Genomic DNA, 18467 nt, shown 5'->3' with positions numbered 1-18467 from the left:
CACTTTAGCATCACAGTCATAGTAAAGGGAAGCTGAAACACAAATGTTTTGCATGTATTCTTTTAAATGAACAATTTCCTTTTAGCTTTTTCGCATTACTTGTCTTGGCAGTGTAATGTAAACAATATTTGGTTTCCCCCTTTCTTAAATTACATACCTGTGGGTAGCACCTTTCTTCTCACAGTTAGATTAACTTGCCCATTTCGAGCTGCATTATGCATGAGATCAATCACGTATCGGTGAGTTTTGCCAGCCACTGGAATTCCATCGACATACACCAACTCATCACCAGGATGTAGACGGCCATCTCTGTCTGCTGAGCCCATAGAAATCACTGCTCCAATTAGGATCTGAGTAATAACATGAAAGGAGAGCTACAAACATATATCCATCAAAGAAATACCAATATACTTTTTCAGATGAGTAGGCAGAGATTTCTGTACTCTAGATTAATGCTCCAGTCCCTGCTACAATGCCAACCTTCAGATAAGACAAATAGAAAAATCCATAATCATTTTTAGTAATTGTAGCAATTTGTAATCGGTAAAGTTATAATTTTTCCCCTCAAGAGTAATGAGATTAATAATCCAAACAGCAATGAAAAAAAATTATATTGAGGGTTACATTCTTCTTGGAGGAGACATTTTAAAATATGAATGATCATGAAATGAAGAAATCTAGGATTATTAGAGCGCTTTTAAGGGGATCTATACAGAACGACACCATTATTTCTCCCACACTGGAACAATAGCATTAATGATCACTGTAGGTGTGGGAGCATCATTGTAGAAACTACCAAGTGGAGTTTTACAGTCTGTGAGAAGACACTTAATGATGGCCCATTTGACACATCCCTTGCAGTTTTACTGAAATAACAGATTTCTTTTTTTTAATTAAATGTAATATTAATACGAAATAACAGATTTGTTGTTTTACAATGCTGATTAGAGATACATACTATTAAAGAAGTGGCTGCCTCTTATTTCTGTACCTTTCCACTCAGACAAGTTATGTATTACTGAGTGATCATTATCATGTGCAGCTTCGGAATTCAAACGTGTTCAAAAGCAGCATCCTGTGCGGTCAACTACATTTACTAAATGTAAGAGGAGCATGGAAGTTGATGCAGTTTCTGGCTCCCACATTGTTCCTCCCCCCCCCCTCACACAACTGGTCTACTCATATGAACAGTACAAACAGCAGTATGTAAGGTATAAATCACCCCCTAGTGCTGATAATCACCATGTATTGTCAAGTCAACAAAGAATCCTGTGGCACTTTGAAGACTAATATATTTATCTCTGTAGCTTTGGCTGTTGTTTTGATTCAAATAGCTGCCCTTTGGCAATTTGTCACTATTACCTGCATGAGCAGTTACTTGTAGACAGTCACAGCTGGATGTGTCAACTGGCTCTACTGAAAAACGTCATGTTTGTGGTGATGTGAGGTGAGCTAGATGTGGTGTTTATTCTCTCAACAGTTCATGGAAGGGATATTGACAATGGCTGTAAAATATTGTCGAAGGGGAGGGAGATCCAGCATCCCATCTGGAGGTGGTCATAAGGATGTAGTGGTGGGATTTGGCCTGATGTTGCAGCATTGTGTAGACGCAAGGCTGCTGAATGGGTAGCGACTTCTGGAGCAGCGTTAGGTGGTGTTATCACTGGTCCCAACTGGACACCAGGACCACAGAGAGGTAACCTGAGGCCAAGACAACTGCAGTCTCAGGAGCCCCACCACATGCTGTCAGGAGATAGCACAGGCTTTAACCCTGACAACTTTACCCTAATATCATGATGTGAATCTCCTCCCACCCATCAGCAGCCAATGATGGGAGGCCTGAAAATGTACAATGCTGTGATTTCAGAAGAGGAGCAAACAGAGGAGAAAGTGGGAATTAAACGCACACTTGCCATTTTGAGTGGCAGTCATGTTTCATGTAATGTAACTCTAACCAATGATTATGATTTCTTCCTTCCACAGTCAGATGTACAAGCTTCAAATGCAGAGACTGCCCATGCATCTCACCATGGAAGGAGGGGAAAGAAGATGTGTGGGGTCTGTAGAACAAAGAAATGCAACAAAACAAAATAAAACCAGAAAGCACAAAACAGGTTTGCTTCATTTCCCCTCTGTGTTGAATAACATCTGAAACCTTATTCTAAGTGTCCCGGTTCTATCTTGAGTCCTTAAAGAGCTATGCATGTTGATTATGCCATTGTAAAAATATTAATAACAGTTTCTTCTAGGTGTAATGTACCATAAAATGCATGTCAAATTTTACACTTATTCTGCAGAATTATCCAGAGAAGGGAATGAAAAGCATAATAATTCTATTTTGATGTCATGCTCTTTCAGTGTATGACTAATGAAATTATTTATGTTGTACATTTCAGAATGCAACACAATCATTTTAGGATATACTTTGACTGTTTTCCACAAATGAATAATATTAACAGTAGTTTCAAACCACAACGCTGCTATATTTAGCATGCAAGTATTACTTAGCGCTGCATGCCAAAACAGTGATAATTTGCTTGCACAGAGTTTGAATGTGATTTTTTTTGCCATTACAAATAGGCATTGATCTTCCACCATAGCCAATCATGTCCTGTAAGTCAATAACTGAAACATGCCAGGAAAAAAATTGAGCTCTGTAAAAAAAATAGACTTTTGAAGACTTAATCCAGACTGATGCACAATGACAGTTTTGAGATAGAGATGCTGATAGCTTGGGAGACCAGTCTTTTTCAATGTCTGAACAAGAAAAAGCGCCTTTCCAACATGATCCTGATATGAAGTGATATTTTTCTGACAGTTCAAAAGAGACTGAAGTTATGAAGTGGAAAGTCATGAAGAAACAACTCACGGGCTGTCCAGGTTCATCTCCTCCAAGAATTCTGAAGCCAAATCCAGATTCCATTCTCCGAAGATGAACATCCAAATCCTTATAGTCTGGACCTGGCATAAAATAAGAGTTCTTGTTGAGTTCTAATATGTTTGAAGCTTTTTCACACAGAAAACAAAACAAAACATATTCTTAATGCATAGTTCACTGACAGAGCAGACCTAAGCAGAGTTATACTCTTCTAAACCCACTGACATCAATGGACTTAGTACATCACAGTTAGTTAGAAGAACATATAGGGTTGTATGGCCACATTTTTCACTCAGCCTCACCTAATTCCCCTTGTTACTCGAGCACCCATCAAACCATGTGGGTGTCATGAGCCAAAACAAAGCCTTTTTGATGGTCAAAGTGGACCAACTCTTCTCCACATCGCTGGTAGAAAAGCTGGTTGGACCCAACCCATAGACTTTTCTTGGCACTGCTTTTACATAATATTCCATCATAATGAATGGTATTTGTTCTATAAGACAAGGAGATTTTGTGGCTCATGAATTTGGTTGCAAACATTTGATCTTGTTAGAATAAAATACAAATAAAAGCATGATGAACTTCCGGTCCTCACTGCCAACTCCTCAGCCTTGAGAAAAGGTCTGTAGCCTTTTGACTGCGGACAGAACCGAATGCATTGGAATAAACAAACTTCATAAAAAATAACCAGATTTACTGCAGGACAGTTGAACTAGAAAGACAATACATAAACATCTCAGTTTGGTATGACCTCTGTTAAGGATCATGATCATTATCACCATAGTCTGGGGCTGCTTGTGGACCCAGTCCTACTGCCACTTAAGCAGGTGGCAGCTGTGGCTAAGAGTGCCTTTTACCAGCTTCAAAATGGTTCGCCAGCTGCGGCCTTTCCTGGGCAGGGAAGTTCTGGCCACTGTGGTGCATGCCCTGGTTACATCAGGTTAGATTACTGCATAGCTTTGAATAGAGCTGCCCTTGAAAAGTGTTTGAAAACCTCAATTGGTACGGAATGCTGCAGTCAGAATGTTGACTGGAGTGGGTAGTAGAGACCATATCACCCCAATTTAGGGTTGCCCGCTCTGAGTTGGGAAATACCTGGAGATTTGGGTGGGGGGGATCCCAGAGATGTCATGGTTTGGGGGAAGGGAGGGATTTCAGCAGGATATAATGCCATATATTTCACCTTTCAAAGCAGCCATTTTCTCCAGGGGAATGGATCTCTGTCGCCTAGAGATCAGGTGTTATCCCAGCAGATCTCCAGACAATACTAGGTGGTTGGCAACCCTATTCTAGCCTTGGTCCATCTACACTGGCTACCAATACGCTTCTGGGCACAAATCAAGGTCCTGGTGTTGACCTTCAAAGCCCTAAATGGTTTGGGACCAGCATACCTGAAGGACTACCTACTCCAAGGGTGTCAAACATAAGGCCCACAGGCCAGATCCGGCCCCTTGAGAGCTCATATCCAGCCCGCAAGCCAGCCGAGGCAGTCACCTCCCTCCCACTCTCTCTCTTTTTTAAAATATTTTTTATTATTTTTCTGAAACAAGTTAACATATAAAGAGAAAAAGAGTAAAAATATAACAGGACTTCCCCTACATCTTCCTCCATCCATTAATAAACCTGTATACTCTTTGGTATCTACAATTCTAATCCTAATATTTCTAATTACACTCATTGAACTAAATCTCATACAGTTTTAAAGATATAACATTGAATATAATCATTAAAAAGTGGTTAATATTAACTCAGAAAAAGGGAAGTTAATAAATCTCACTAATAATAAAAGGATTAGATCAATAAGTAAAAATTATCATCTCCTTTATAAAACAATTCCTCCGTAAACCCTCCATGTCTCCCTATACCTATTCATTGTAAATTGTCTTTATAATGTATTAATATAGTAAATTCTACAATTATTGCCAAAATCAAGCCTTTTAACCAGTCCCTTGTCTATTTCCAAAAAACAAAACTAGACTCTTTTAGCCGGTCCCTTTGTCCGGAATTTCCAGTGTCTTCCACTTTTCTTCATTAACTCCAAACACCGGAGAGCATCCTTGGATATGGCTGGTAAAACTCCCTCTGCAAGCATAGAGTTCTCATAGTACACCTGCATTGTAGTTTCTTCAATTCCAAGTTAATAAAAAGAAATCCTGGTAGCTCCAGGCTTACCACCCTTCAAGTCCTCCAAGCTAATATCAAAGAATTCTTCAGGCAATTTATAAAGACAAAAGTCAAAGTCTCTCACGTTCATATCCTTCGTAAGCAGCTGGTCTGTTGCAGTCTCCTGTTGAAGGAATGTTCTGTCTTGTTGTTTATCCTGGCTCTCCTCTTCCTTTATGGGATTTTCCTGATCTTGAGCCATCTTCTCAATTGGAGAATCCACTGCTGTCACATCTGACTTAGTTGTAATAGCTTGGTCCTTTATGTCTTGAAGTACATCCAAAATAGAATCCAGTTTTTGGTCGATAGATTGATATAGGGTGTTTGTCATGGCAATTAGTTGATCCATCTGTTTAATCACATGTTCCATGCTTGCTGCTTTTAAAAATTTAGTTAAAACTTAGTTGGTGAAGTCCGGGCAAATAAACCAAAAAATAGAAAAATTTGTAGGTAATTCAACAGGATTCCTGTATTGTGGGTAGTATTTTGATGTTAAAATACCATCAAGTTGAAAACACTCTAGTATAGACTGTGGCAGAGAACAGGATATACCCAAAAGGATGCAGAACTGTGGACCTTTCCTCTTGTCCAGGAACTTGGGAGTAATTTTCCAGTTACACAAGGGAGACACACTTCCGGTCTCACAGTCTGTTACAGTCTCGTGGTGGCATTAAACAATGAAGACGGAAAGACGTCAACTAAGGAGGGGGGGATTCTTCCTCCCTCCCCTTTCAACGTCGAAGTATCTGATTGGTGGTTGTAACATCTTTCAAAAGCTCCTGTTTGTTATGTCTACCCACTGATCAAATTGATAGGATTCTTGCCGATTTATCTGATGTTTTTTTTATTTTGTAAGAGTCATTTATACATCAGGTGGGGAGGCACGGATTTGATAGATGTATTTGCCAATTCTTCAGATCCTCCAGATCAAGGTAACTTACTCAGATTTTAGAAGAGTAGGTATTCTTGCTTCCGTGTAGTTGCTTAGGTGGTAATAGGTAGAGGAGGCTGAGCCTGATTCCAAAGAGACGTTTGCGGCGTTGTATTTTCCCCTCAATGCCGGCGGGACCTCGCCCAGTTCCCTGAAAGTTGTCCTCTCTCAGAAAAATGGGGGTCAGACCGCTCTTCAAGGCTGCAGGAGAGTTCCTGTTCCCCGGTCCACTATTTAGGAACCGGGTAGGGATGCAGAGTGCATCCCAAATTTGAATGTTTCTTGGGTTCTTCGGGAGCTCCCGAAGAACATGGCGCTCAGTCCAGCGTCTCTAGCGGAACTCCTCCCCCCACACTCTCAATCTGGGTTGGTGAGGCATGCTCCGGCCCGACCAAGTAACATTTATGTCATATTCAGCCCTCATAACAATTGAGTTTGACACCCCTGACCTACTCCCTTATGAACCACTACTTTGGAGTCCCTGCTTCAGGTGCTCCCCCTTCAGAGGTAACCTGGGAGAGGGCCTTCTTAGTCATGGTACCAAAACTCTGGAACTCTCTCCCCAGGGAGAGTCATCTGTCCCCTTTTGTTGCCAACTTCCACCAGAGGGTGAAGACTTTTTTGTTTAGTTTAGCATTCCCTCGGTGATCCTGACCAATGTTTTAATTGTTGTTTTTATGTCTTTGTATGTATTTCATCTATGTTTTTAATTGTTTTAATTATGTATGTTTTTTGTATGGGGGTTGGTTTTAAAATGTGATTTTATCATGTATGTTTTAATTTGTTAGCTGCCTTGGTGGCCCTTGTGAGGGCAGAATTTGCAACAAAATAATAAAAATAAATATTATTATTGCTGCTTAAAAACTACAGGCAAGGGCCAACTGTAGATGTGAGGGCAGCTGATTCACATGACTAAACCTGGGTCTGAACTTACCACTAAGGAAGCAGGGGGCAAGATCGAAGTCTGATTTTAACTGTCAAAGGGGAGTGTGGCTGGAGGGTGATGACTTATGTTTCTTCACAGAAATTCCCCCTCAGTTTTGGTTTTGATAACAGGAACCTAGCTGGAGTGAAACATCTTTGGGGACAAGCACTGTGGACAGCAGAAGGCTTTAGTGCCCCTTATCTGTGCATATAGTTAACAGCAGATTGCTGCCGCACAACTTCTCTGTGATTATGGCCAATGCAGCTTCAAACAGAGTGACCCTGCTACCTTCCTGTTTTGTTGGGTCTGAAAGTTGCCCTGGATGCACTGGATGTGCTCAAACATGTGAGCAGTTTGTATAAATACTGAGTTGGTCATACATATGAGTAGAGCCGTTGGCTAATATGTGTAATATTGCAGAGTGGCCTACGAGTTTTCAATCAAATGGACTTCTGAGAAGAAAAACTGAGAGCCACCTAAGCTACTGAGGAGATTTCTTCAAGACTGATCTTAAGATTCACAGATATGTAATTTTCAACTAACTAACAACCTTGGCAGATTAATTACTCCATCAGCATTCTGTAGCAGAGACAATATTCCATATCAGATGGCAGGTGGAAAATTACATTTCTGAGTGCTACCTGATGCTAAAAATGCCCCCTCTTGGTCTTCTCTCTGGTGTACTAGTTTTCCTCTCATTGAGAGCTTTTATCTAATGTCAAGATGCCATATTATGTTTAAAAAGCTGCAGTTGGAAGTGATTCACTCCCCGAACAACTGTACTATGGAATATTGCCAAATGTGTGGATCAACTCAGTGTTGGCACAATAAGTTCAAGATGCTGATATTCCACATACACCTCAATCCTGCCTATTCACTACTACTTAACAATTTTCCAAGTTGGTTCTTCTTGACTTCCTGCAGACTACATCACATCCCACAAATGTAAAATGTGAAAAGCCTCATCTTTGGAACATCCTTATCCTTTGGAACTAGCAAATGAACCAGCAGACAGACAGACAGACAGACAGACAGACAGACAGAATGAACCAGTATAGTATTGTTGTTAGCGTACCTGTGCTTTCCCCACAAAAACAGTCACAACGAAAACCCACATAGATTTTTCAGGAAATATTTCAGTAAAGGAATACAGTCCCTGAATCACCAATCTTCCGTATTTTCACTTTCATAGGAATTATTTTAAACACTCTGGTGGAGAATTTTTGATCACAAATGGCTGCAGGTGATTAACCATTCAACTTCCACTTAATTTACCTGTTCAACTCTGGGTCTTTTTACCCTTCAAATGTTAATAACAAAGCAGAGAGTCCAGATTCAAAAACCATGACCCAAAGGCAAACTGAGGCTGCATAAGCTTGCCATTTACATTTTATGGAAGGAGATGTGGAACATTCATCTCATCTTTTTGAATCCAAAGTGGATTGAAAAAACTATTTTTAGTAGCACAGGTTTATGAACATGCCTTATAGCAGCGGTGGGGAACATCAGGACTGGGGGCCATTTAAGGCCCGCGAAATGATTTGGTCTGGCCCTTTGTGGGTCCTGGCAGATCTCCAGCTCAGAAGGAACTAACACTGACAATCTGCCCCCTCCCGCAGACAGGAATAGACTCTATTCAAGGCAGATGTGAGTTTGTTTTGCCGAGAAAAGGAACCTTTTGTCCCCCTTGCAGAACAGTCGTTAGCTATGGAGCTGCTAGGACCGTCCAAGAAACTGTGCTAACCCTTTCCCACCTGGGCCATGGAGAAATGTATTCTCTCTGTACTACAAGAGAGCTGGGAGCGGAAGTGGCGACAATGGAGGGTTAAAGGGGGCAGGGCCAGAATGCGCTGGGGGGGTGGAGTTCTTAGCCAGTATGTCCTCATTTCATCCCTGCAGGCAGAGGTAGCAGGAGCCGGCTGTAGAATCCGGCCCCGACCATGCAGAGCAAGAGAATCTCCGGCGTGTGGCTGGATGGCTACGCCCGGCCGGTACAACAGACCATCCTGTGCCACCAGGTGGGCAAGTGCACCACCTGTAGGATGCCTGCCTGCTTGCCCACGCCGGGGGGGGGTCATCTGGGGCAGCTGCCTGCTTGGGGCTTGGTTGGCTAATTTGTAAGTTGATAATTTTGTATGGCCCGCAAATGATGTTATAAATATCCAAATGGCCCTTGGTGGGAAAAAGTTTTCCCAACCCTGCCTTATAGGGATCCCCCGGAATTACATCTCATATCCAGACTACAGAGATCAGTTCCCCTGGAGAAACCAGATGCTTTGGAGGTAGACTCTATGGCATTGTACCCCACTGACATCCCTGTCCTCCCCAGACTCCATCCCCAAATCTCCAGGAGTTTCCCAACTTGATTTTGGCAACCCTACCCCCCTTCTTTATGTTGAGTTAGTTCATTGGCCTATCTAGCTCAATACTGTATATTCTGGTTGGCAACAGGTCTCCAGGATGATAAGCAGAAAAAGGCATTTCCTAACACATTTAAATGAAAATGCCTGGGATTCCATGCAAAGCTTGTGTTTTTATCATCACAAGCTTTCCGCATGCAGAGCATGCACTCTATTACTGAACCATTGCCCTTCCTCTAAAGTGCATTCCTCCAAAGGATGGCTTGCATCCTTGTCCAGGAGGTTTTTCATGAGTGAAGGTGGGCCTTAGAGGCTATGACTTATGCTTTTAATGTTACTAGTGTAATGAAAATGTAGGGTAAAGTGGTTAAACATATTCAATTATATGTTCCTGTGAGGGATAAAAATAAAAGGAACATCTGCTCCTTCTCAGGTTGGGTGTGTAAATGAAAACTCTGTCTAATAAAGCACAAAGAGAAAGGGCCCCATTATACACACCGGGGATTGGTCACACCACTGAGGCATGATTAAAAGCAGAAGTGTCACTTAGACATAAGTTCTTTCACTGCACAATGAAAGCTGAAGTAGACTTGCCATCAGAACCTAATTTGAAAACCACACCTGGGTGGGCCTTGCTCTGAATAGGAAAATGTGGAATTTCAGGTGAAACAAATTTCTCCAGACATTCCAATACACAGTACTTGTTTTGGTCTGAAATATCAAACTCTAATTTCTAGCTTTCATAAAAGATCATTTTCCATCTCATACTATGTGTCTCATAGTGTGATCCCTAAGCAGAATTACACACCTCTAAGCCCAATGAAGTCAATGGACATTAAAGGTGTGACTATACTTAGGATTGCACTGCTAGCGTAGCAGGATGTGTTCATACAGATCTAGATAAATGCTTTGAAGAAAGAAGCCACTTTAGATAGGGACAGTGATAGCTGCTTTTCATCACTATTAGTGGAGTCTGGTAATTATGGTCATTTTTTTTTTAAATGACCATATTTTATTTACAAATGACAACCTTAAAGCTTAATTAAACACTGTGGGTGAAAAACAACTACCCTTCCAAGAGCACTTCTATGGGAGAAAGCTTTTGATAGATGTATGTATTAACAGCCACACCTGGACTTGGACAGGCTCTTGTACTGAATCCAATATTTTGAAAACATTTACGAGGGCAGTTTGGAAGTTTGCCTGCCTGAGGAACTGCCTGTGCATGGACAGAATGAACTCTGATGTCTGAGTAGAAATTCACACAATGAAGATGGATCTGGAAACAGGCATAGGAGTGCCTGCTGCAGAACAATGATGTACTCTTTTGTTATACATTCTCTTGAATTTCTACTGCAAAAATTGCAAAGAGGGAGACTATAAATACATTAAAAGAAATAAAAAAATTGTTCCCAGGATATTATTTTTGCAATTTTAAAGTATGACTCACATATATGATAATAAACATTTCTGCACTATATATCCACCTATTTTTTGTTATGCAACTTGAAAAGTATATTATATGATTTATTATTCTCTCTTTATAAAGCTCCTACAATCAGGGAGGATGAATGCAACTCTGAGGCTATATAGTCTTAGCTATAAATGTTACTGTCCAAGATAACACGCCTTTTCACATATTACAGAGCGCACTGGTTGGGCCTGGGGTCCCCACCATGTGTCAGACATGAGACAATCCCATGTAAGTAGTGGGTTCTTCTCAGTTCTCATTTATGAGATGCTTGTTTAGGATCAGGACCATAATGCATGTGTCAAAGGGTCTTTTCCCTAACAGTACTTCCCGGGACTAGTTCGGGCTTAAAAAATGGTTCTTTCTCTGGCAAACATGTCTTGTGAAGTCTCCAGGAATCTGTTCTCATTATGTGGATTCTGACCAAGGAAAATAAACCAAGGAAGAAGTTGGGGGAAAAGAAGCTCAGTGAATGATCTATGGCCAACAGATACTTCACTGTTACTTAATCTTAATACGAATAGGTTGACTTGATCAGCAATTTGGATGGGAGATCACTAAGAACCACAGAAATATGGCTTGGATCCAGTGATGATCAAGTGGAAACATAAGCGGACTTGGCACAAAACCTTAATTTGTTTCACAAGATCTTGCACAAGTGGAACTGCAAGTTTGACTTAGCACAGGCGGTCTTTTTCTTGCATTTCTGCTTGTGCAAGAGCTCTAGCACAAGTAAAATTTTACACTTGGTCCAACCCTATGATTTCAAGTTTACGTTTCCATTCACCCAGTTTGTACAGTGAAAATCCCATTGCAAACAGTCTTCAGATTTTCTAAATGAACTCCTGCTGGTTTTTGGAAACTGTGCCGAATTTACGGGAAGGGGACTGCTACATCTTTAATACAGCCGTCAGTTGTCAAACGGACACTTCTGATGAGCACAATTCCTCTGGGACCGCCTTGCCAGTCAGCACAACCACTTCTCCTCTGCCCCACTTTCTCTAGTGTGGATATTGTCATAATGTCATCAGAAAATGCTTTTGGATATATTGTCAGCCCTTATAAGCAACAAAAATGTTTTGTCACGATGAGTAACTCTTTCTGCCAAGATGAACGTAACAGGGAAAAGTTTAGTCTCTGCCCCTTCCATTTTCTTCTCCATTTGATATGAATTCTTTGTGATGCCAGGAGGGTTGATTCTTATTTTGTATGCACAAAAAGTAAAAACTCTTTGCTATCATTGCTCTGGCTGAAAAAAGTACCTTCTGTCTGTACAGAGAAGACATGCACAAAGCTTATGCTTTTAGGAGGCCAGATTTTACAGCAACCCTATCATCATCTCAAACTTATTTAAAAAGAAGCATCTTGCTTTGTATTTATGGAAGCCCTAAAAGCACTTTTAAAATACGGGCAAGAAATGGGCTCAATTTACAGTTTTTCTTAATGGCCCCAAACAAGCAGTTTCAAACCATCATTTCTACCATGCTATTCCCACCCCCCACCTTAGAGGTCCACACACTGGCGCACCACCATTGTGGCTCACTGAAGCTAGGCAAAACAAAGAAGATGCCCATACAGCCACTAGAATGTTACGAAGTGGGTGCTTTCTTTTAACAACCTCCGGGATGGAAAAAGCTTGTACTCTGTAGCTTGTACTTTGTTACAGAGGCATCAAAGCCCTTATTAATATTTTTTGGGGGAACGAAGTGCCTGGAATCAATTCTAACTTCGCTACAGACTCTAGTTTTCCTCCCTCATTTCAATAATGTGGGGGAGGAATCTTCCATGGAAAACGCCTGGGGCCTAACCCCTACAGCTGCAAGTCTGGGTTAAACCAACAAACACATCTATGTCATAATGCAGGTGCAAGGGAAAGGGATGAGCTTGGAAAGTGTCCCAAATCTATGAGATTTCTCAAGCAGTACACTTTGTTGCTTTTTTTTTAAATTACTCAGATCCCCAGTCTCTTTATATTTTCCAAAACTGTATTGTAAACAAATATGCTTCGTACAAATGCTTGTATCATATTAGATTAATATCCCTTTGAAAATTGTGTCATATTTCTCTAACAGAATCAATGGCCAATTCACTTGGAAAAGGCATTACATTTGTCTTGCGTGGGGGGGAAAGAAGACGTAGCTTTCAGGGTCAAGCTAAAGAAATATCTCAAATCTGGTTTCATGCAGGGCTTCCAATGCGGTCTGATTGGGCACTGGACAATTCCCCCCCCCCCAACTTCTTGGGAAGGCAATGGTGGGAGCAAAGCAAAGATCTTACAGTTCTTGTATATCACAATCCTACATCCCAAATGTACTTAAATTCCAACACTAGTGGATATCCAATATACTGAAAGTCAATTGACTTCCAAACAACCATGTATATCAGTACCTTCTGCCACCACCATGCTGGAATGACTGACTTGGAGTACTAACTGGAACCTGCACTGTGTCCACCCACTCAGGATAAAGGCGGTGAAGCCCTCCAGTACGGTAACTTGCGATTCATATGTCAGAGCTGTGCTCTTCAACCAATTTGCTTGATTGCATATCACTTAGAGAACCCGCAAATCACCACCTGCATTTCTACAGATGAAGGTATAAAGTGTGAAGTATGCATTAAAAACTTGTCCAAAGTAACAGGCATCTCTGATATTAATTTGTATCTGCATGAGTCAATCAGATCAGAGTTACATGGAACACAGTATGGTAGTTGAAAAAAGCCAGTTGGGTCGGGGGAAAATAGACGGAGGCAGTTAGGAGGCTCAGTTTCTAAACAGTTTGTTAGGTTAATGGGAAAAGCTTTTAATCATAGGTGAATTGAGAAGTTAAAATAGCCTAGTGCAGTTTTAATACATGTAATTTTGGAACCTTTGTTTCTTATTACTGAAGAAGTCCAACTGGGTCTAATACAGGTAATGTCTTGGCATAAATCACAAATCAAGACTGTGTTCCAACCGAAAGAGAAATCCAATGCTGAAATATTTCAGTCCCAGCCCATTAATTTCAATGGGCTTTGACTGGAGAAACTATGAATAGGATTGCACCGTGAACTTTAAAACCATCTAGGAGTTCAAGAATAAGTGTTGCTCACTTTATGAAAAAGATTAACATTACAAGAGTTTGCAATAATAAACATATTTGGGTTACACTTTGGATAACATCAGTTTTTTCAGGTTAAAGCTGAAGGTGATGGGGTGTACATTTCAGTCTAATCAGATCTCTCTATTTCATTGTGTTCCTATTTAATGGCACTTCTGTGCCGTTCATCAGCCTTTCATTGCAATACCAGCAGTTTGAGCCTCAGACTGGAAATTTATACACATTCTAATCTCTACAACAAAAAGCTGTTTTATGCTGGGTTCATGGTAAGAAAGCACAAATGATATTCTATTGTATACATCTGAATTTAAGAACTGTGTGGAATTACATCAACATTTTACCCTTCAGTGCCTGACTGATGTGTTAATGGGGAAGGCTCTGGGAATCTCTCCTCTAACATACAGAAGCCAGCTATAAAAGCATCAAAATAACTGAGAAGAGATGGGGAGAATTTGCGCAGTATTTCAGGCTTATTTTATGCAACACAGATTGAAAAATAACCTGTCATTCCCCCCCACCCCCAGCCTAGCTACGTTCATTTCATTTTTTACCATTGTTTTTCTCACACTTTGGCAGTACTGCTCATTTCACAATGAAGGCACACACTTTGCCTCCTTGGAAGCTATACTGAAGCAACAGAACAAAAGAACGCTGTGGCAGCAAACTGGACATGGTTCAATTCAAATATATATAACCTCATCTTGTTGCAGGGCTCCTGTGTGTGCCTCCCTCTTCTATCCTTTCCCCTCCCCTACTTGTGCACTGGGTGATGGAGAAATCTGTCAGCTAAGGCTTTCCGTCGACCCCGGATAAAACAAGATGGTTCCCCACATAAACAAAATGGAGGTTTAGTTCGCTCCGTCCTTCCCCGTTTGCACTCTGCCCCCCCCCGCCCTGCATCTGCACCACAATGGAGACCCGCCCGAGTTATCGCTAGTATGATACCAGGTCCCGCAGAACAATGCCTGGGAGCCTGGGAGATGGTCTAGCTATTGCACGCGTTAAATTCTTGTATGCATTTGCTTAAGTAGTTACCGGCAGTTTACTTCCGTATTGTTTCCTTGTATCTGAACTATCAAGACAACTCTGCCGCTCCTCGTCCTTTTGTATTGTACCCTGAACATAATCAACCCCATTGTATGTACCTTATAAATGTACCAGTATTTCCCCATGTCTGTATTCTAGCCTTAAGTTTCTATGACTTGCTGAACTTGCTGGCTTTCTTAATAAAACTTTAAACTCGCGACCACACCTCGAGTGAAGTTCCCTATGCAAAAAACGCGACGAGGTACTGAGGTCTGACAGAATCCCAGCCAGAAACCAACTCCAGCTATCCATGACACCCAAGAGCAGCAGCATAAGTTAACCAGAGTTATAGCACCATCCTAAGCAGAGTTACATCTTTCCAAGTAGGGCTGCCAACAGGCTTGGAGTGTCCTGTTCCTTTAACAGACAAATGCTTCATATAAGCATTTGAAGGTGACTTATATTGAATCAGGCCATCACAGTCAGTACTGTCTTACTCAGACTTGCAGTGGATCTCCAGGGTTTCAAACAGAGGTCTTTCACATCACCTACCACCAAATCTTTTACCTGGAAATGCTGGGGATTGAACTTGGGACCTTTTGCATGCCAACTGATGACCTAACATTAAGCCATGGCCCCTCCCCGTGTATGGAAATGGGCAACTGAAACTTTTTATGGCATAAAGATAAAGAATATCTTGTGTAAATAACATCGTGTAAATAACATCCCACTAAATAGCTTTTTTCCTCCAGGAAACCCTACTTCTAAGGCTGTTTGGTTAGATCCAGATGGGCAGAGCAATCCTGAAGGGGGAGACCTTTGCAGCCAACTTGATCCCTATGCTGGCATTAGTGTCACTTGCGCTGGCTAAGTGGACACTAACGTTGGTGCAGGGCAACTTATGCTGGCTCTGAGGAGCAGCAGAAGAACAACTGCAAGCAACAGAGACCTCACCATGTTCCCAGCTTCCTGGCTCTGGGTACTCAGCTGTGCCCAAGGCCCAGACACAGCCACACAGAAACAACCCTTTCCAGGCCTATTTTGGCCTTTGAGGGAGGACTCACTGGAGCTAGGCCTAGGGTTGCCAACTCCAGGTTGGGAAATGCTGTGAGGGTGGAGAAAGCAGGTGGGTGGCTGGGAGGGTGATGGGGCAGAGAGAATGATGGGGTAGGGGGGAGAAAGAGATACAAAGTGACAGGCATAGAGTAGAGAGACAGTAAAAAAGGGGTTGCAGGTGGGAGAAAGAGGGAGGCTTGGGTGCCAGTGCAGCCTCCCTGGCAGCATTCCTCTAGTGCAAGGGGCTTGTGCTGGCACCATTAGGGGCATTCCCAGGGCATTCCTGGGGGCAGAGCCCTATCATCCCTAAGCCCTATCACCCCGGAAATGCCCCCCTTTGCAGGCATGAACTTGAGCCTGCAAACATTTTGGCGTAGCCCTGTGAAACTCAACAGAGTTTCATGGGATTTTGTTCAATTTACCTGACAGAGATCAACTCCCCTGAAGAAAATTGCTGCTTTAGAGGGTGGACTCAAAGGCATTATACCCAACTGAGGTCCCCACCCAAACCCCTGTGGTGAGAATTTTATAAAGAATGATTTGGGTTAAGAAGAACCATTTTTATATTACAATCTATAGCTTAAGAAGCCTGTGACTGACCTCTGCCTTAAAGGGCACCGGAGATGGCATTTGGTAGGAGCTGATTAAAACAAAGCACACTAGTTGCTTGCAATTATGTTTTAGGGGGAAGAAGAGCATTTAGGCCGGTAAGAAGCTATCTGTTATATTGGGGGGATTTGCTTAGGTACACAGGCTTCACAAACAAACAGTTGACAGAGACCCTTTTGAACTGGGGGAAATTGTTAAGGTACACAGACTTCACAGACAAACAATTGTCAGAGACTCTGTTAACTAAGTAACATACTGGGAACAGAAACTTCAATGCAAGATATGGCAAGCTCATCTCCGGAAGAGCTTGTAAGGAGGGCTGTTGTAAAACTCTTTCTCTCACGGTTTAGCCTATAAAAGAGCCTCCAAGATGCCAGCCCGTCGTCCTTCCACAGAGAGACCACAGACCCATTGAATGGTTGCCATCTCTGTCTCTCTCTCTGGAAGTGTCCCAGAGGCCTGTGTAACTGTTTGTCTGTACGTCAACTTGCATGTTATTGGGGATATGATCGGGGCCCCAGTTCCTGTAAAGGAAACCCTGATACTTAATTTTCTGCTACCAAATCAGAGGGATTGGATCGTCCTCTTGAACTATGAGAATTGAGATCACACACACGCACAAAAGAGGCAAGATGCATTTGCCTTGAAGTAAAACAATCTTTACTCTAACTCAGGGTAGGGAAAAATATCACTGGGATACAAAACAAATAATTCTGTCTACATTCTATGTTTCCTATACTTGCCAAACGCCTTTGGCAAGGCACTAAGCTTACTTATGAGTAGGCACCCTTAGCAAAAGGAGAGCCTCTCTCCATCCTGCCTGTTTGGCAGTCAAGCAAAAAGTGTACAACTACTTTCTCTTCTAACAAAGAAATCGAAAGCAGTTGAACATGCAAAATGCCCTCGGGCACGATTGCAATGGCCACCACAAACTGGCCATTTGGTCAGTTGCAATATTAACCCTTTAACTGTCTGACATGTAACAAAGCTCGCTTTCTAATTTATGTCTTATATATTTAGTCAAGTATTATTTTTCTCTTTGCCTTATAACTCTTTGTAAGTTCAAATAAACCTATATGCTTTACTGTTATATGTGTGAATAGTGTAAGAGTACAAGGTCTGTCTTTCCTATCACGTCCTCTGGTCCTTGCTTCTGGTGAGTAAAGCACCCAGAGAATTTCCAATTATAAAAAGAACCGAGACAGGGGAGAAGCAGGAAAAATTCTCGCATCAACCCCATTCTCTCCAGGCTCCACCCCTAAATCTCTAAGAATTTCTTAACCAGATTGGCAACTCCAGATGCCAGTCACCTCCCAGTCTGATAGTTGGGCTTCTGTGTGTGTCAGTCACCTCCCTTGAGCGGCTTGGCCAGAGAACCAGTACTGAGTCAGCACTTCCCTGCTTTGTCTACTCTGGAGGCTTCCTATCAAATAGCAAGTGAAAGCATATCATCAACTACAGAGTAAGTCCCATTTGACCAGCAATTATTGGCAAAGGACTCTCCTGGTCTTTCAAGTGTAAGATCAAATCAAGTGTCTTTTAAACAAAGATGCTGAGTTATTTTTTATTTTTTTTAAGCTGGGTAATTGCAGGTCCTGTCTTCTCTCCTGACAGATGTTCACAAGAGAGGGATCACTGGGGAATAATCTTTCAGAACTACATCATTATTTTGCCACTAAAGCAATGAAGAGATTTTTAAAAAGGAGTTAAAAGTCAGTCAGTGCTTGAGAGGTTTTCCTATTTCCGCTGCAAGCCTTTTGGTCAACTCATATCGAGGCTCAGACTAAGAGAACTTTAGAAGTCCCATGATTGAAATCCAGAGTCCTCTATGTGCACACAGAATTTCCTTTCTGGTTGAACTAGGGTTGCTGACTTCCAGGTGGGGCCTGGAGATCTCCTGGAATTACAACTGATCTCCAGATGACATCGATCAGTTTCACTGGAGAAAAT

The 18467-nt window shown here is 41.8% G+C and overlaps 1 protein-coding gene across 2 annotated transcripts in view; it reads right to left on the bottom strand.

Moving 5' to 3' along the window:
• Nucleotides 1–18467, bottom strand: part of MAGI2 (membrane associated guanylate kinase, WW and PDZ domain containing 2) — a 723148-nt gene that overhangs the window by 80805 nt on the left and 623876 nt on the right. For both annotated transcript variants that reach the window (XM_056845941.1, XM_056845940.1), the window contains 2 exons: nt 2870–2961; nt 158–350 (listed from right to left, as the gene is read on the bottom strand). In XM_056845941.1, the coding sequence (XP_056701919.1) occupies nt 158–350; nt 2870–2961 (285 nt within the window). The remainder of the gene's footprint in view (nt 1–157; nt 351–2869; nt 2962–18467) is intronic.

Source organism: Euleptes europaea, chromosome 3, assembly GCF_029931775.1.
Source record: "Euleptes europaea isolate rEulEur1 chromosome 3, rEulEur1.hap1, whole genome shotgun sequence".
In the NCBI taxonomy this organism is placed as follows: Eukaryota; Metazoa; Chordata; class Lepidosauria; order Squamata; family Sphaerodactylidae; genus Euleptes; species Euleptes europaea.
This window is presented reverse-complemented; position numbering and strand designations above follow the sequence as displayed.